The 18275-nt window shown below is 45.3% G+C and overlaps 1 protein-coding gene across 2 annotated transcripts in view; it reads right to left on the reverse strand.

The window, feature by feature from the left end:
- The window catches only part of Slco3a1 (solute carrier organic anion transporter family member 3A1), a 279766-nt gene that overhangs the window by 36239 nt on the left and 225252 nt on the right, over window positions 1-18275 (reverse strand). For both annotated transcript variants that reach the window (XM_031386999.1, XM_031386998.1), the window contains exons 5-7: window positions 16296-16460; window positions 9152-9350; window positions 7458-7596 (exon numbers count right to left, since the gene is read on the reverse strand). In XM_031386999.1, the coding sequence (XP_031242859.1) occupies window positions 7458-7596; window positions 9152-9350; window positions 16296-16460 (503 nt within the window). The remainder of the gene's footprint in view (window positions 1-7457; window positions 7597-9151; window positions 9351-16295; window positions 16461-18275) is intronic.

Below are 18275 nucleotides of genomic sequence, written 5' to 3' on the forward strand. Positions count from 1 at the left end.
AGAGAGACAGAGAGACAGAGAGACAGAGACAGAGAGAGACATAGAGAGACAGAGAGAAACAGAGAGAGAGAGACAGAGAGAGAGAGAGGCTACGAGTACATGTGTCCATGCATGTGCATGTAGAAGTCAGAAGAGAGCATCAGATGTCCTGAATACCTTGAATAGAGAATCTTACTAAACGTAAACCTCACTGCTTTTGCTAGCCCAGTGGGTCAGTGAACATCAGTGGTTCAGCTGTCTCTGCCTGCTGTAGCGATAGGGTTACAGGCACCTGCCATGCTTCCCTGTTCTGCCATGTGCTCTGGGTATTAAAATTCAGGTCCCTATGCTTACACAGTCAGTGCTCCTACTCATTGTATCATCTCCCCGGCCCATGAAGCATTTCTCTTGATCAAATTTTACTAATATCCTATGAGATGTATGCAAAGATCATAACACCTGTAAGAACCCTAAACCATCGATTACCATATTGGCATGTCAGATAAGGGACACTCAGCTGCTTGCCTGCAGCAGTGACATCATCTACTGGGAGGCTAAGGTGTGGGGGGAGGGAGGACAGAGGAGGAGGGCTGAGGTCTCATGGTATGTCTTTCTACATGGTGACTTTAAAACTTGTAAGTATATTATCTATTTTAAGAGTCAAAATACTCCATACCATTAAAAAAAAAAATAAAGACAAAAAAAAAAACAAAAAAAAAAAACCTCAAAAGACAAAAGCAGAAATCAATGAGTGTAAACTAGCCTGTGTCTTCAAGCTACATTGTGATTCCACACACTACCACTGACTTCAATTGAGAAATGTTTCTATCATATGCAAGGCAGGGACAAATAATCACAATAAAAGCTGGAGACGATAAATGCAGAACAATTATTCCCTGGGTCTTGGATGTGTGTGTGTGTGTGTGTGTGTGTGTGTGTGTGTGTGTGTGTGTGCATTTCTGATGAAGGAAATGGCGAGCATGCTATTTTGACAGCTCATTCTACAAGAACAAGACACTCATCAGGCATGTTTCACAAATCTTGGCAAATGAAGTTGCTCCTGTTTTCTTCCTCCCATCACTCAGTACTGATGGGTCATTTCTTATGAATAGGACCAAAGATATAGATTCCCAAGTAGACAGATTACTTTTGTAAGGGCGTGGTGTGGGAGGGATGATGCCATTGGAGGTAAAAAAAAAATGCTGCAGTGAAATGTGAGAGGCGCGAGGCCAGCCTCGTTCCTCTGGAAGCATTAAGATACACGGAAGATGTGACTGTTCCCTCGTTTCTGGTCCAGGAGGGATTTTTTTTTTTCTGTGTGAGTGTCATCATAAGCCAAGTTCTCTCCAGATTCTGCCTGAGAGATCTTCATTTTTTCAAATTAATGGCTTAATTATTACTATTTTAAGTAATGATGAGGTGGTATAGTGTCAACTACAAAAAAAAAAAAAAGTGCAGTAACAAGCAGCAGACGGGTGTGTGTAGAGCTTCAGTGAATGGTGAAGGAATCCAGGCAGGGGAAGATGCTGTCACTCTGAGAAATGTCCCAGTGTATTGAGGGTCATGTCACCGGTCCTTTATGCTTCATTATTAGGACACCAGGAACAAAACCCAAGCTGGTATTTCCAGGCAAAGACCTTGTTCCTCATTATGAATAACCCTAGTGACCTCCCGCCAGACTCAGCAGAGATATCTGAAAAACGGCAGGAAGAAAGACACTCTCTCCTCTGCTTTGCTTGTAAGGTCAGCAACTGAAAGATGAAGGCCAGGAGACAAGGTGCCAAGGAGAAAGTAAGACCCCATCTACTCTATCTGTCACATGGAGCAGCAGAGGCGGGGGTCCTCCTGCTAGGGCCTGCTCTTTGGGGACCAGGATGACCTACTCCGGACCTACCATCATACGTGGGACATAGAGGACAACATTAAAGGGGAGGATGCGACCACAGGTCAAGGGGACCCCAGACTCTGTGTCTCTCCCTCCTGTGTTCTGTCACGAGATGTCAAATCCTACCACACTGGTTCAAACATCTAAACACTTTAATGATTGATATTTAAAAATATTTTTACTATATACCCAAGCTTTGTGCAAGTTAGGAAAGCATCTTCTTGATGATGCACATCCTCAGTGTTCCCCACATGTGCAGGAATGTCTTTCCAGGCTTCCCCACCAGGCAAACGGTTGCACAGTCTTAGAGCCACAGCCTGCCCTGGAATAATGCCCACTCCCTCCTCCTATCCAGTCTCACACAGAGCTAATTTCTACCCTAGGAAGTATAACATCACAAGGACACTAACTGGTCTACCTAGCTGCTTCCTTATATTTAAATATATTTCTATCTAACCTCCTTTTAATATTGGAGTTTAAAAATAAAGGTTTTTTCCTTATTGGCAAAACAACGTGTGATCACTTGGGGATAAAATATATAGAAAGTCTGGAAGAAATTAATAAAAACTATTGTCTAAATTCCTAGTCAGAGGTAGTCATCTCTAGATGTGGGCATCTGCTTATATAGTCATCCAGCTATGTGTGTATATGTATGTGTGTTAGTATGTGCACATGTATGTGCACATGTATGGACTGAATTTTGCTTTTTGATACTTTCTTGTACAATCATCTAGATAACACCATAGTAGATTTTATGGCAAGCACAGGCCCTGGATCTAATTCATCTCTCCCTCCGAGATGCCTAGCACAGGGCCTGGGATGTAGCACCGTGTCACAGCTGGGTCAAACTCCAGCAGGGCTTTATTGGAGTGTTCCCAAGGTCTCTCTAACAAGCCATTACTTGGATAAGCACAGATTGTTAAGTCAGTGTTGGGGATCTGTCCATGCTATAGAAGAGGCTTTATTCAACTTAAGACTGTGGGATCACACAGGGAAATATACACAGAAGAAAGAGTGGCTAAAGTGTGAGAGCAGCTGATGCTGAGGACTGTGGGCACATAGAGAATAACGAAGGACAAGCAACGCCTTGGCTGTTCAACACCCACTGGTTATCTTCCAGCATTCTCACAGAGGCCTAAATCTAGAATCACATACAAAACCTCCGAGCTAAATGCTTGATTTAATATGGCTTGGCCATGAGACATTCGTCCTTAGAGTGTGCATGCATAATTAGCATGCATCAGCAGCTTGGGCTACACAGGCTGACAGGGCACTTCCAACCCTCTGGCTGACTTGTGCGGGAGAGAGGGCATTAGCTCAGCAGCAGCCTAGAGGCTGGAGATCTCAGAACATTCCTTGTCCTTTCTAGGGCTGTAGTATCCCCTTCTAGAGTTGTAATGTTCCCCAGGGACACCTGGCTATGGCTGAGGACATCTATGATTGTCAGATAAAGTTGAAGGCTGTGTGGATAAAGCTCAAGAATGTGGCTAAACATCCTATGGTACACAGGACAGCTCCTAAGGAGAAAGAATTGTCTACCTCAAAACATCCTCAAGGTCAAGGTGTAAAAATAGTCTATTACCACAATGGTTTCCAATCCTGTTCACATACTAAGAACACTTGAGAGGCTTTTAAAAAAAATCCCATAAAAATTCCTTAAAAATAAGGAAGAATCTCAGACCTTTCATTGTGGAAGTCCTCAGGGATACTAAAATGTAGCTGTATTGAAGCCTGCAAGGAGGAATCAGCAGGTCTCCTCAAGCCCCAGGATAGAATCCTTCTCCTTGCTGAGAACACACTGGATGCTTTGCTCAAGCAGCACTTGGTAAATATTGTGTGGCCTGGATGGGGGTAGATCAGCCATCTGTCATTTACACCTTACAAACTGCTGTGTTTGGCTTGCGTTGACTTTTAACCTACCGGTGGCTAATAAAAGCTGTTTTTCTCTTGAGTCAATTATTCAGTCCATCAGATGGACATAACTTCTGGCATAATACACACATGCTTTCTGCTTGAATAATTACTTTTGAAAGTGAAAGGTATGCAAACAATCTGAGCAATATATTCATACCAAAGGAGGCTGATAAAATTAACTCCATCTTTTTGTCATCCCCCCTCACCACAGGCAATGACAGGATTTAGAAACACAACAGTGAATTAGGACCAGGAACTTCCACTGTTATCTCTTGAGAAATGAAAGAAGAAAATTAAAACAAACATAAAACCCCAACTGAGACACTAAAGAAAATAAAGTTTGGGGGACCTGATGCTTACTGTGTTTCATTAGCATCTCAATGATCTGATTGGTTGATTTGTTTGCATCTAATGCAGGTCTGGGATAGACTTTTCATGGGCCCTGATATATGTCTATCTATCTATCTATCTATCTATCTATCTATCTATCTATCTATCTATCTAGACAGAGACAGAGAGAGAAACCTGAAGAGGATAAGAATGTACCTTGAAGTTAGAACCATCTGGTCTACCTGCTTGCCAACTGCTGCCCAGGAGTGTTACCCTATGTAGTCACCTGATTGGGGTTGCATGGGATCACCCAGGGACATTTAGGAAGTCTGAAGCTTTACCTAGAACTTGATCTGGCTCTGTGGGGGCAAAGGTCTACAACACAGCCTCATTTCTGTCCCTGGTGAGGGACAGAGATACCTAAGTAAATGAGCCATTGGAACAAATGGGCTCTGACTGTTGCCAGGTTCTGAGGTAGGAGATAGCTCTGTAGGAGGCAGGGAAAGGGTAAAGAAAGGCTGAGCCCTGGTGGGTAGACAAGATGGGACTCACATACACAGGGGACTATTCTATATAAAAGGAATGGCATGTACAAAGCTCCAGGGGCAAAGGAGAGCTTGGCTGTTGGGAGAGTTTAACTTAACAAGTGGCTGGTTATGAGACTGGGATGACAAGAGAGATTGAGGCTGGTAAGGCAGCTAGGGCAGACATGAAGGCTCAATGTATTATGTGTGGGTAGCGTGCATGAAGGAAGACAGTTTTGTGTAGAAAAAAGGTGGGCACCCTGAAAATGAGTGGCAGAGTGCAAAGAAAGATTCTGGGTTTGGCTTAGAGGGTCCCAGAATCCCACTACACTCTACTATGTGATGCATGTGAGCTGACATAGGGTCCTATGGAAGAGCCCAGACAGGGCAGAGAGCCCAGGAAACTCATGGGAAGGGCTCTTGGGAAGGGCTGAGCCCACATGGAGTCAGCCAGCTCTCTAGGGACAGGGAAATAAGCCATGGAAAATGGGAGAGACAAGGGGGCCCTTTTATGTGGACAAGAGTTGTACTGAGTACCCGGAGACCAGAAGGGAAAAAAGCTAAAAGGAGAGAAAGGTAATGGGAAGGGGAAGGGAGTCCTACACCAGGAATGTAAGCCATTGTTTGGCGTTTCTTCAAAATACTGCAGAGAGTCTAAAGACTCAAATTGCCTTCTGCTCTTTTTGGATGTCATCCCAAGGTTCCTTCTGATTCCAGGCCAAGCTCTTAAATGCCAGGAATGAAGCCGGAAGGGCCCATTACCTGACCTGACACAGTCTCTCAGCCTCGAGTTACTGCGAAGTCTGCAGCAGTTGTTGTTGTTGTTGTTGTTGGTGGTGGTGGTGGTGTTTGGTTTGGTTTGCTTTGGTTTGGTTCAACTATTGCAAGGACCCCATTTACTACAAACAGGACTCTTATCTCCATGTCTTACTTATGGCAGCTGGAAGAAGTGCCTCAGTGGGGAAAGAGTGGAACCCCATGACTACCCCGGTAGGCAAGGTGCGGCTCCAAGTTAGAATGAAGAGCAGGTGTCTGGGGAGTGAGTACCATGTCCCAGGTCAGCCTCAGCCTTCTGTCTTAGAGTGGGACCCTCTAGCTCTTCAGCTTCAGCCACTTCAAGTAAACAAATGGACTTGGAGAGACTCAACAGACCTCTTATCTATGCAAGAGCGGAGAAAATGCAGATGCCGCAGGGTTCGGTCAGTCTGCCCCTAGAGGAAAGGCCTCATGGCTCTCAGGACAAGGCTTCTTTGGGTCTCTTAGGTTTTCATCACAAGACAATGTCTGAAACTTCCTGGATTATTAAAATGTCAATGAAGTTGTCCTTAGGAGAAATAATAGCTTGCGTTTTTTATTTGAACCATCCTCCAGGTCCCAACCCCCTTTTAATATTTACTTCTACTCCCATAAAGAAATTGCTTCATCATCTACTTTATGAAATCAAGTCCTCCCAGCCCCCAATCTGTGGTGATTTATTTCCTTTATAGAAAATGTTAATAACTGGCCAGGAATCTAAATCTTAAAAGCAAGCAAAAATGAAATCTTTGAAAATGAAAACAAATGATTCATTTCTTTTTCTTTCGGGGAACTGCTGCTCTTTAAGATGCAGGAGGCAGGGCCGGGAGGAAATAAATGACTGAATTACTTCCCTGAAAGCAGCCCCCATGGCTGTTAACTTCTCCTTCCCACCTGCGCATTGTGTGAGAAATTATGAAGTACGTCTGAGGCAATAGTGTCCCTAGTTGAAGAAACCCCAAAGATCAAAGACAGACACTTCCAGAAGATTGCTACTGTGAAAGAGACAAATACATCCAGGAAGGAACAGGTACCTGAAGATTCAAAGTCAAGAACTCCGATGGGAGAAATAAGGGATCACTTAAGAGTAGCAGGCATTGGAATAGAGTATTGAGGGGTCAAAAAGAGTTGTCCAACTGAAAGAGAAATACAGGAAGAAAACTGCAGAGAGAAGGCTGAAAAGGCACCTAAAGTAAAAGTAGACATAAACGTAAAAGATGAGAGTTGAGGATGGACATGGACCAGGCTCAGCGCCCTCCAGGAGGGCATGTGAGCTGGTCATTTGTAGTGTCATGGAAATCCTTCCGGCTGTAGTGTGGAAGACAGCAGAAGAGGGTTGTCCTGGAAGGCTAGCTAGGTGATGACTGGACTGGTCTCATCAAGAGAAGGAGGCCACAGAGCCACAGTGGCAGTATGATACAGACAAAGAAAAGGTGCAGAGGCACCCGCGAGGTGGCAGCAACCGGGCTGCTGAGGGAGTCACTTGGCACCAGATGTTTACACAGAGCAGGGGAAGACAGCTGGCTGGTGGTCAAATGAAAAATTCATGCTGAGGAGGAGGAGAAAAACAAAAGACACTCTGGGAAGAGAGAAGTGGGTAGAAGACACTTAACTGGGAAGAAAGAGGCAAAGGGACCTGGGCGGGGATGGGGCTAAGGTATAGTCAGTCTCTGGCTTTTCCTGGCTTTCCCATTTCTCCAGAATTCCATGGTGGGTTACTCAGTATCATGCACAGTCTTATTTCCTGCCACCTTTTGTGAGAATCTCATGCCACAGCCACCTTTCCAGCTGCTGCATACACATAGTCGCCTTTGATTTTTACATTCAGTTGCTCCATCAAGGGTCTTAGAGGCCCATTTGACTCAGCAAAGGCCTGAGGGACTGCCTTGTCCCTCCTGATGGGTCTAGGCAAAGGAACAGCTGCAGCAAGGCAAAAAGATGGTACTGGCCACTGTGGGCCTTAACATAGGTGAGCATCTGTGGCTTCCTAGAGCCTACCTTCTCCCCTGCATCCCAAGGTTTTCAATTACCGTGCTATTGCATCCAGCGAAGCAGGCTGACAGGTAGGTGATGCCATCGGCTCCACACACTGGCGTGAAGGAATCTGTCTGGCATTCACAGTTGTTGTTGCATGGAGAGTAGGGGTCAAGGGCTGAGCCACGTGCTGAGCTGGAAAAGAAGGGTGAAGGGGACTCGTTAGAAGCGGGGCTAACACTGGTGACAACACGGCCCTGGTGGGCCTCGTGGTACCCTTGTTCAGGGTGCTTACCTAGCCATTTTCTTCTCTTCCCTCCATCTTATTCCTGGCTGACCTGTAAGTATCTGTTCAGGGCCACTGCTGAGAGCCCAGTCTGTACCCCTTGAAACAGTACTGGGCTGGTTAGCTGGCTGGCTTTGTGGTTTCTGGGCTCCTCCCAAAGCAAGAAGGACGGTTCTTTTTGCCTTTTGTAACCATGTCCCCTTTGAGCTGAAGGCAGCTGGGACTCAGCTTAGGGTCATTCAGTTCCCCTTATCCACAACTACTCCTGCGTTGCTGGACATCCCACCCCTTCAGTTTGTTTCTTCCTCTCCTGCATACAGGATGCCCACCCTTGCTGTAAGCCTCTGACTGGTTCAATATTCAGAGACATATATGCTAGGGTGTTTTGTGCTTGCCTCTGCATCACAAAGATACAGCTACCAAGAGTGCACAAACTGGGGAAGAGGCACATAGGGGGAGCCCAGTCTGCAGCCCCAGGAGAAGGAAGTAACTAGTGGTCCACCTGGAGGTGGAGTCTGGGTGTGTAACATGCAGGGCAGCCATGATGCAGCATGTTCTGGGCCACACTCTTAAGCTCAGGGTGGTCTGGGCAGTGGTGGCACTTGCCTTTAATCCCAGCACTTGGGAGGCAGAGCCAGGTGGATTTCTGAGTTAGAGGCTTGCCTGGTCTACAGAGTGAGTTTCAGGACAGCCAGGGCTACACAGAGAAACCCTGTCTCGAAAAAACAAAAACAAAACCAAAAACCAAACAATCAAACAAACAAACAAACAAACAAAAAAAAAACCCACAAAGAGTCCCATGAGGAAAGGAGACAGTGGACATAGAGATAATATAATCCCATAACTTATTTGAATAGTAATCACGATAGATGCTCTGGTCCATGGTCCCAGGAGAATAACCAGGGCTTAAGAAAAGAGATCCCATAGCAACAGGTTGGTTCCTGCTCCTTTTGTCTTCCCTCCCGATGTGTTTTAATCCTTCTCTTCCCCTACCACTTAAAGATGCTCACCATGGGCCTGACCCAGTAATGACCTTGTGAGCTGGATAGGAGCTTCTGACTCATGTAGGAATTATTGAAGTTGATTCTGTCTTGTCTTTTGAGCAGACTTTTGAAATGGCATTTATTTTTATTCTCCTCATTTTTATTCACATCATTCCTGAAGTCAGATGTCAGAAAGAGCAAGCGGACTGGAGAATGAATGGCCGCTCCGTACTCTGGGTTGTCTTGTTGCAGAGCGGAAGAGCTCAACGTCCAGAGGACAGGCTGAATCTTCCAACTGCAAGTAAGAAGCCAAGGTCTCTGGGCTCCTCTGCTCTGGACCACTCAAGACCAAGTCGGCTCTCTTAGACTATGGTTGAGAGTCCAGGTGGATCTGGGCAGGGCAGAGCTTTCTCTATGAAACCACAGTGAAGGTGGCCCAGAGGTCCCTGGGCAGGGTCAAGTTAGAACTTTAAGTACTTACTTGTTTCCATAGCGAACAGTGACCCCGGCCACAGGGCCTGTGTCGCAGCCCAGGAAGAGGAAGGAGACGTAGCAGGCTGTGGACACCAGGTTGACCAACATGGCCATCCTAATGGCCCCCAGAGCAGACAGACTCAGCTTCTTCACCAAAAGGCCACCCAGAAAGATGCCCAGGCAGGCACAGGGGATTGCCGTCATCCCTGAGGAAGCAGAATAGTGGAGTGTGAATAGCGAGAGAGGGGCTGGGTGGGTATCAGCGGGCCCCGTGTCTTCATGTGACACTAAAGTCTTCATGGAGGCTCTTACATCTGTTTCCAGAGAACTCTCGGATAACAAAGGGAGACAGTTTTGTGAGCCAAAGTGTTCGCATCTGGCATAACACACCTGGTGCCATCTGAGAGGATACCTGGACACAGCTAATGGGCAGCCAACCAAGAGATGCACCCAGAAGGCTGGGGACTAAGAGGTGCAATCCAGGAGATTAAATATTAGGGAGTGATGATATGGTCTCTGCATTAGTATTCCTTTCTTTACTTCTTCCCCCCTGCACCCCTGCTTCCTTTTTGGTGTTTTGGTGTTATTCTGTAGACCAGGCTAGCCTGAAACACGTAGCAATCCTTCTACTTCAGTTACCCATGTTAGGATTCAAGGCATATCCCACCAGATTCAACTTCTCTGTGAACTGCATGTGTGTGTGTGTGTGCATGTGTGTGTGTGTGTGAATGTATGTATGTGCATATATATATGTGCCTGTGTTATGCAGAAGCCAGAGGATATCCTGGGGTAACATTTCTTAGGCACCTATCTTTGAGACGCCACCTCTCTTTAGCTTTTCTGTTTGATTGTTTTATTTGGGTTCTGGCTGTGGAATTCAGGTCCTCAAGCCCCCTGGCACTTGACTATCTCTGTGCATTTCCAAAGAGGCCTGGAAAGGGGACTTAAGATCAACTCAAGAGTTTTTGGTGGAGGAGATGATTCAGTAGGTAAAGAGACAAGCATGATGACTGGAAGCCATGTCCCCAGAACCCACATGAATGCCAAGCAGGCCTGGTGGCCCACCTGTAACCTCAGCACTCGGGAGGCAGAGGTGGAATCCTGGGGGTAAGCTATTTGGATAGACTAGTAAAAACTGGAAAGTTCTGAGCTCAGCAAGAGATGCTGCCTCAAAGATTAAGTGGAGAGAAACTGAGGAGGACATGGCATTACCATGATGCTTATACACGTGACCACACACCAGCAACAGACAGGCTTAGGCATATGAGCACACATGGATTCACCCCCTATTCATACACTTGAAGACCTATACATACTTACACATGTGATAGCACGCTCTCGTGCAAACACACACACACATTATCTGAGAATTTTCCTGCATACGCACACTATCTGAGAATTTTCCTTTGTCTCATGAGGCAAGAAAGGCTCATGGTAGGCTCCAGGACTGTTTAACCCAAAGGTTGAACGCTCACAAGTTTGTGGCAGACATCATTTAGCCAGGCCTGTTATGCCTCGGGAAGCAGTGTCAATCAAATCACTGTGTTCTGCAGCACTTGGTGAATAATTGGTGAGTATACAATCTCTCTCTCTCTCTCTCTCTCTCTCTCTCTTTCTCTCTCTCCTCTCTCTCTCTCTCTCTCTCTCTCTCTCTCTCTCTCTCTCTCTCTCTCTCTCTCTCTCTCTCTCTCTCTCTCTCTCTCTCTCTTTCTCATACACAGAGCTATCTCCAAGGCAGCAGGCCCGAAGCCTGTTCCTAGGATCCCCAAAGACCCAGGACATTGTCAGGAAACCAAAGGACCCTGCTGTTCCAATCTCCTGTTTGCTGTGGCTCTGTTCTGATTCATTTCAACTACGACTCAGCTTTAAATTACCGAGTGCCATTTATCTATGGTGTAGATTATGCATGGCTAATTTTCCAGTCTACTCAGCCTCCTTCCTGCCAATCAACCGACCCCCAGGTCAATCGACTACATCAACCAGCTGGTAACTGCTGAGGGAATGCAAATTAATTTTTCATATTAGGGTAAGAAAATATAATCAGGAAGGCTTAGCTTGCCAAGACATTACCCTGACTATACTTAAAACAGACCAAGACCTGTGTGTCACTGGTTGCTTCAGACATCAGGGCTTAGTTTTCCAGCCTTTGGTATGAATATGGAGACCATGACCTTGTTCTGTGTGCTTCCATCCACAGCCCCTCTCACTGGCCAACCCCAGCATCCAGTTTTCCTACTTTCTCTCCCTAGATGAGTCTGGGAGCCCAGGGTGCCAGAGCCTTTGCATATGCATTGGTTCTATTCCTAGGACAGTCTTGTCCGTTTTTTCCCTCGGCTGGTGGGACATAAGATCAGGAGAGATAGATCAGTGGATGAAACTCAAGTGAGAGGACCAGGGTTGGAATCTCAGAAGCCAGGTAAACCTGGGCAGGTGGTGGCCCCACTGTAAGCACACACCTGGAAGGAAGAGACAGGGATGCCCATGGTAGGTTATGCAGCTAGACTTGAGGAGCTCTGGTCTCGGAAACAGTTACCCCCATTGGTATTCCTGCTTCCATGGCTCTCCCTGCCATCCAAAGCTGCCGTGTTTATTTTTATCCATCTTGTTTCTTGCTCTCATCCTCTATCAGCATGAAGTTTCCAGAAGTAGGGAGCGCCCTTCAGGTCCCATTCAGTCGAGCCCAATCCCCAGGACCTAACACAGCAGTGGATGGCATTCAGGCACGCCTTTGAGAATGAATGAATCTGTACACACATGGGATCTGTGTGAATAAGCCTTGGCGACAACATGCCCACTCCCAGAGAGCACCCTGGGCTTTGTTTCATTTTCTAGTTGAGACAGTGGGGGTGTCACCTGGTGATGGTGGTAACCATGGCAACAACAGGATTTCAGCACCTTTTCTTCCAGTCCCTATTAGCTTTTCTCTCTCTTCTTCCTTGATGTGTGTACATGTCCTTAACACTCCATGGCTATTGTCAGGACTTCCCAGGACCAAAACTTCATCCTTATTAGATTAACTTATGCAGACTGAGCTCTTTTAATCTGCACTCATAAATCAATGTCATCAGTTCCTGGACTGTCTACACTGCTCTTCTCTGAACTCTGACCCATCTGATGAAGACTTTGTGGGTGGCCTATAGCCTTGAATGCATAGATTGGGATAAGTGCATGCAGGAGCTATTCTGAGAGCATCTCCCTACATCAGCCTCCCCTAGTGTAGCCTGCCAGCTTCTCCTGCAGTGCTCTCTGCCCAGTACACACTGACTGGATCTATGCCACAGGCTAGATATAGGGACAGGGAATACCTGATGCTAGCCTGCCTGGAGAATATATGGGGAAGCCCCGCCCCCTTTTTTTCCACCTTGTTAAGTGCTCCAGCATGTAGGAATCACTGGGAAACAAGCAGATGCTAGGCAGCAGGATTGTTTTTCTGACCTTCTGCCCCGCAGACTATTGATTTGTTTGTCGATAGAAAACTTAGGCATTTCTTTTAAAATAGGACCTGGTCCTCGAGATGCAACTGTGCAAGAACAATCAAAATGGAAGATGCAGCAGCAGGGAAACCAGGAGTTGAGAGACAAACCCTGGGGTGCTGGAGGTCTAACTCCCAGATTCTTGAGACAACAAAAGCTATAGCTTCTATTACAGGGGGAGGTGTTTTTTCTCCTCTGTCCTGCAGGCATTGAAAAGCTGATTACATTTTACTAAGACTTAACCAAAAAGTGGATGGTAAGAATGATTAGTTGGGGAGGGGAGAAGCTTGTATTCCCCAGCAGTTTCCAGCGAGAGAAAACTGTGGTATGTTGTCATGATGGTCAGGGTTTAAATTTCTTTTTTAAACTATGATAATTATATCCTGTGAAACACACAGAGACCACCTTGGTGAACTTTCCAATTTGGAAAACTGGATGTGCAGACACCTCCATAACCAGCACTCAGGTCAAGCTTAGAACAATGCCAGATACTTTGGGGCTTGGAAATGCTTGATCCTTGGCACTTTCATAAGAGCCAGGAATAAGGGCACACATCTGGAATCCCGGAGCTGGGTTGTAGGCAGCCAGGTTGAGCCCAGCAGCATGCTGGCCAGCTGCTTAAGTGTGAAGAAGACTTTGCATCCAAAACTTAGGTAGAGAGGGACTGAAGAAGACACCCACTGTTGACCTCTGGCCTCCACATGCACATGTGCGAAATGTGTACCTGCATACACATGCACATAACACACACACACACACACACACACACACACACACACACACACACTTGCTGCTGCCTGGGAGGCTCCTGGGTACCTCTCTGTAGTTGTAACCTTCAAGGACAACTGTGGCTCTGGCTTCTTTTACTTTAATTGGCAATTCATCCTTTCTTTTTTTAAGTCCCATAAATACATTCTTATGTGTGTGACATCTTTCAGCTCATACACATTCCCATGGAAGGCTGTGTGAGAATTCGTCCTTTCCCGAGCTACGTGGTATAGAATGAACAGTCTATAGTTTATTTACCCATTCTGCTGCAGACAGACATTTGGGCTAGTTCCAGTTTGAGATAATTATGCATAAAGCTGCTCCGAATGTTGTTATATATGCATATGTAAATGAGTGGACCTAAACACTCGATTCTGCTGGATAAGTGCCCAGAAACGGAACTGATGGATCACAGCACAGGCATATGCTGAGCTTTAATGGGTGCTGCAGAAACTGCCTGAAGCAGAGGCTCCCCTGTGCATTCCCACTGCAGTGTGGGTTCTGGTTGCTCCTCATCCTCCCCAGCACTCAGCACTATCATCTGGACAGTGTGTCACAGCGCCCCCTCTAGGTTTCAATGTGCATGTCCCTCATCACCCATGCTGGTCAGCATCCTTTGGTCCTTTTGTGAAGCAATGGGGAATCTCTCTATATACATATACTGTCCCCCCCAATCGGTGTATGTTTGTGTGTGTACAGACATATTCGTTTGTGTACATGCACAGGTGGACATGGGTGTATAGGTGTATAGGTGCTGGTACCTTTACTCATAGATCTCCACTTTATCTTAAACTTTTATTTTATTTTATGTATGTGGTCATTCTCCCTGCATGTATGCTTATGCACCATGTGTATGCCTGATGCCCACAGGCCAGAAGAGAGTACTGAATCCCCTGAAACCTGACTTATCGGCAGTTGTGAGCTACCATGTAAGTACTGGGAATTTAACCTAGGTCCTCTCAAAGAGCAGCCGGTGCTGTTAACCATGGAGCCATCTTTCCAGCCCCTCTACCTTATTTTTTGAAATGTAGTAGCTCATTGAATCCAAGAGCTTACCAGTTGTTTAGAACGGCTACCTAGTGAACTCCAGGGATCTGCTTGTCTCTTCTTCCCTCAGTCATGAGGTTATAGACATGCCCTGCCTTGCCAGGCTTTTAAGTAGGGGGTGGTACCCAGGCTCATATCCCTGTACTCAGCCAGCAGGGGCTTTATTAATTAAACTATCTTTTCAAAGATTTATTATTTTTATTTTAGGTGTGCATGCTTTGCCTGAATGTATATGTGTGCAACCACCGTGTGCATTCCAGATGCCTGCAGGTCAGAAGAGGGTGTGGGATCCCTTAGAACTAGAGCTTTGGATGAATATGGACCACTATGTGGGCATCCAACCCAGGCCCTCTGTAAGAATAACTCATGCTATTAATTATAGAGGCATCTCTTCAGCCTTACCCCAGGAGATGTTAAAGGGTAAGATAAGAACACTCTCCTATTCTTCCCAGTTGACAAAGAAGATGAAATCTAGGGATGGAGCCATCTCTGCCACCTGGCTATATGTTGCACACAGCAGCCTTAATCACATGACCTTCCTCTGCCCTTTAAGAGAGCAGATCTCTCTATCAAGAGCTGTCCACTTATGTACCCTCTCTTCTGTAATTCCCTTCTGTTTCACAACTTAGAAATCTACTTTCATCTTTAGTGTTCTAACTTTCTATACTATTAACCACTGTCCCCTCTTTAGCCCTCAATGGAATGCAGGACATCATCAATTCTGTATCATTCCTAGCAAGGTGAGATCAGAACTCATCACGGTGGATACTTCCATCCTCCTCAACTTCACCACTCCTAGTCAAGTTCTGAGATGATCAACTCAACTATGTAGCCTATTGGTCATGTGAAGAGTGAAGAATAAATTCTCTCCACATGAAAAGCAGTCTAAGATACACTCTGTGAACATACTGTCTATCCCACCTTGGCAATGTTGCTTCTCCTGAGGGCAGATTGGTTTTCTTCACTCAACTTCAGATGATTAGAAGTATATGCCTGGTGAGAAGAACTGTAAAGCCTTGCCTCACATTGGGAAAAATTCTGTGATCTATTTATTAGTTATGTCCACTATGGGCAAGGTCACTAGCATGGGCTGCCTTCTTAACTTTATTTTTTTAAAAATAAATGTATATGTATATGTATATGTATATGTGGGGGAGTGACATAGTGTATTTTGAGACCAAAGGGCAGCTTTGTGGAGCTGGCTGTCTTCTTCACATGGGTTCCTGGGATCAAGAAAAGTTATGATACTTGTAGAGCAAGCTTTACCCACTGAGCAATCTCTCCAGCACATGGATATATCTTTTCAGCTTTGTATTTGTGAAGTGTTGGTTTTATGCTGCTAAGATCACTCTAATCATCTAATAAAAAAATCTGCTAATCTTTTAAGATGGACTTCGATTGCTCTCTTCCCTCATATATGCTTCGAAATTTCCTATTCATGTTAGCCAAACAACTTCCTGGCCTCTCACAATGCTTCCTACATATACATTATATACCTTTGTTCTTTCTTATAATGTGTGTGTGTGCTTTTTCAGAAGTATTATTCTGCCTGTGTAGGTCATGGGTCATGGTACCCATGTGGTCAGAGGGCAACTTTTGGAGTAGATTCTCTCTTCCAGCCATGGGCTCTGGGTATCGAGCGTAGGTCATCAGCCTGAAGCAACAGATGCTCTCCCTGCTGAGCCATCTCACTAGCTCTACAGTAGCTTTTTAATAGTTGTGAAAATATCACTCTGAAATTCCTTGTGTAGAAAGGATACACGTATACCATGGCTATTGGCTCAGCACAGTCCTGCATATTTTCGAGCTCTATGTATTCTTTGAGCATGTTGGTATGGCAGGAAGGGAGTGAGACTCACTTACCAAGCAGCTGGTTGGCAGAGGAAGTGGTGAGGTTAAACTGCTGTTCCAGGTACTTGCCCAGGAAGGCAGCAAAGCCGGCCACCACAGCAATCTCCATGCAGGCAGCCAGGACGATGCAGGTGAACACAGGGTTTGAGAGCAGGTGCTTGGTGACCTTGGGGATCACTGCGAGGAAGAACAGAAAGCAAGGTCAAGGTCATACACAGTGAGTGGCTACTTGATGACCTCCTTAGGCCCCTCGTCGATGCATTCTTGCCTGTTTCTTTAATCAACCCCTTGTGAAGGATCACTGGAGCATGTGGGGAGCTCATGTCAGAATCTATATTCTGTAGGTCATTTAAGACTAAAAACTCTGGCTTTGAAGCCACAACACAATCCCACAAATGAAGCCATTCTCTACTAAAACAGGCTGCTCTACCTCACTTCTATACCACAACTTTAGGGGTTCAAGTCAAAGATCTTTTAAGCAACTACAAGAACATTTCATCCCTCACTCCAGTCCAAAAGGAAATCATTTTGGGATTGTGATTTCCAAAATGGAAACTGTAACATATATACCATACATTTTAAACATGAAAATATTTAGGCATATGTCGATGTGCCACTCTATGATCAACATTTAGAACTATGTTTGGTATATATACTCGAAGAATATGTTTGATGTCATTGGTTTCAAGAAAGAGATGAAGCTCTGGTCCTTTACAAAATAAGTATGAGCAAATCAAGTCCTTCTCTCCATTCCCTGGTCAGCTCTCACTTGCAGGGCTGGAACATTCACACAGGTTCCCTCTCCCACCCCTGAGTGTTCATTATCCAAACTAGCTATGAAGAGGCTCCCAGGCAGCCACACGTACTTAAGCATCCAGAATAGTTGGTTTCCGGCATACACACTCTGAAGCTTATGAACCATGCTATATCTCGACAGGGCCTGATAATAGTGTGTGAAGGTTACATGCTCTTATCTTGCTTAGAGGGCTCTATTTTCCTTACAGTATGATTTCATAAGCTACAGACACCCCTTCTAACATTGACACTTTTAAAAACTAAAGATTTGTTTTTGTGCTTTGAAAATAAGGACATTGCTTAGGAGTCCAGAAATTAGAATCCTTGCCACATGGTCTTCAGCCAGCTTTCCTCAGTTATGCTATGGTGATGTATCCTGGATGGTTCTAGAACAGTCCTGTCTCTTCAGGACTGGCACCTTTACTTGATTTATTATTTGCGTGTGTGTGTGTGCGTGTGTGTGTGTGTGTGTGACTGTGGTGTTCAGGTACCTGCATACCAAGGCATGTGTATGGAGGTCCGGGGACAGCCTTGGGTGTGAGTTTTTGCCTTTTACTTTGAGACAGTCCTCTCCTCATTGTTTTCCTACCACATATGGCAGGTTAGCTGGCCTGCATGGGAATCCTCCCATCTCTGCCTCCCATCTCCATGAGATTAGATACGTGTCCTGTTCATCCAGCTTTTATGTAGGTTCTGGAGAGTGAAACTCAGGTCCTTATAACTACATGGCAAACAATTTTTATCCACTGAACCATCACCTTTATTTTGATGTCTCTGTTGGACACCAAAATCTATATCTGCTCACATCTATTACTTGTCTATAACTCATACCCACGTACCTTAGATCTTTTCTAAGCTACTTACATCAAGTACAAGGTGAATGTTACCCACGTAGTTGCTAGAGCACACTGTGTAAGGAGATCATGACAAGGGAGAAATTTGTACTTCTTCAGTACAGATGCAGTTTTCTGTGGAGTGTTTCAGGCAGCAGTTTGTTAGGTCTGTGGATGTAGAACTTACACAGATGGAAGCCAGTGGTATTTACAAAATAATGAACCAAATATAGCTGATTCATCAAGTGCCACAGCGTAAGACAAGTAAACTAATTTCAAGTAATTTGAAGACAAGTCTTATGTAAATCATAAATCATTTTCTATAAATAGCAAAGATGGAGGGAGAATATAGGTTACGGCAATC

Source organism: Mastomys coucha, unplaced genomic scaffold, assembly GCF_008632895.1.
Source record: "Mastomys coucha isolate ucsf_1 unplaced genomic scaffold, UCSF_Mcou_1 pScaffold21, whole genome shotgun sequence".
Lineage (NCBI taxonomy): Eukaryota > Metazoa > Chordata > Mammalia > Rodentia > Muridae > Mastomys > Mastomys coucha.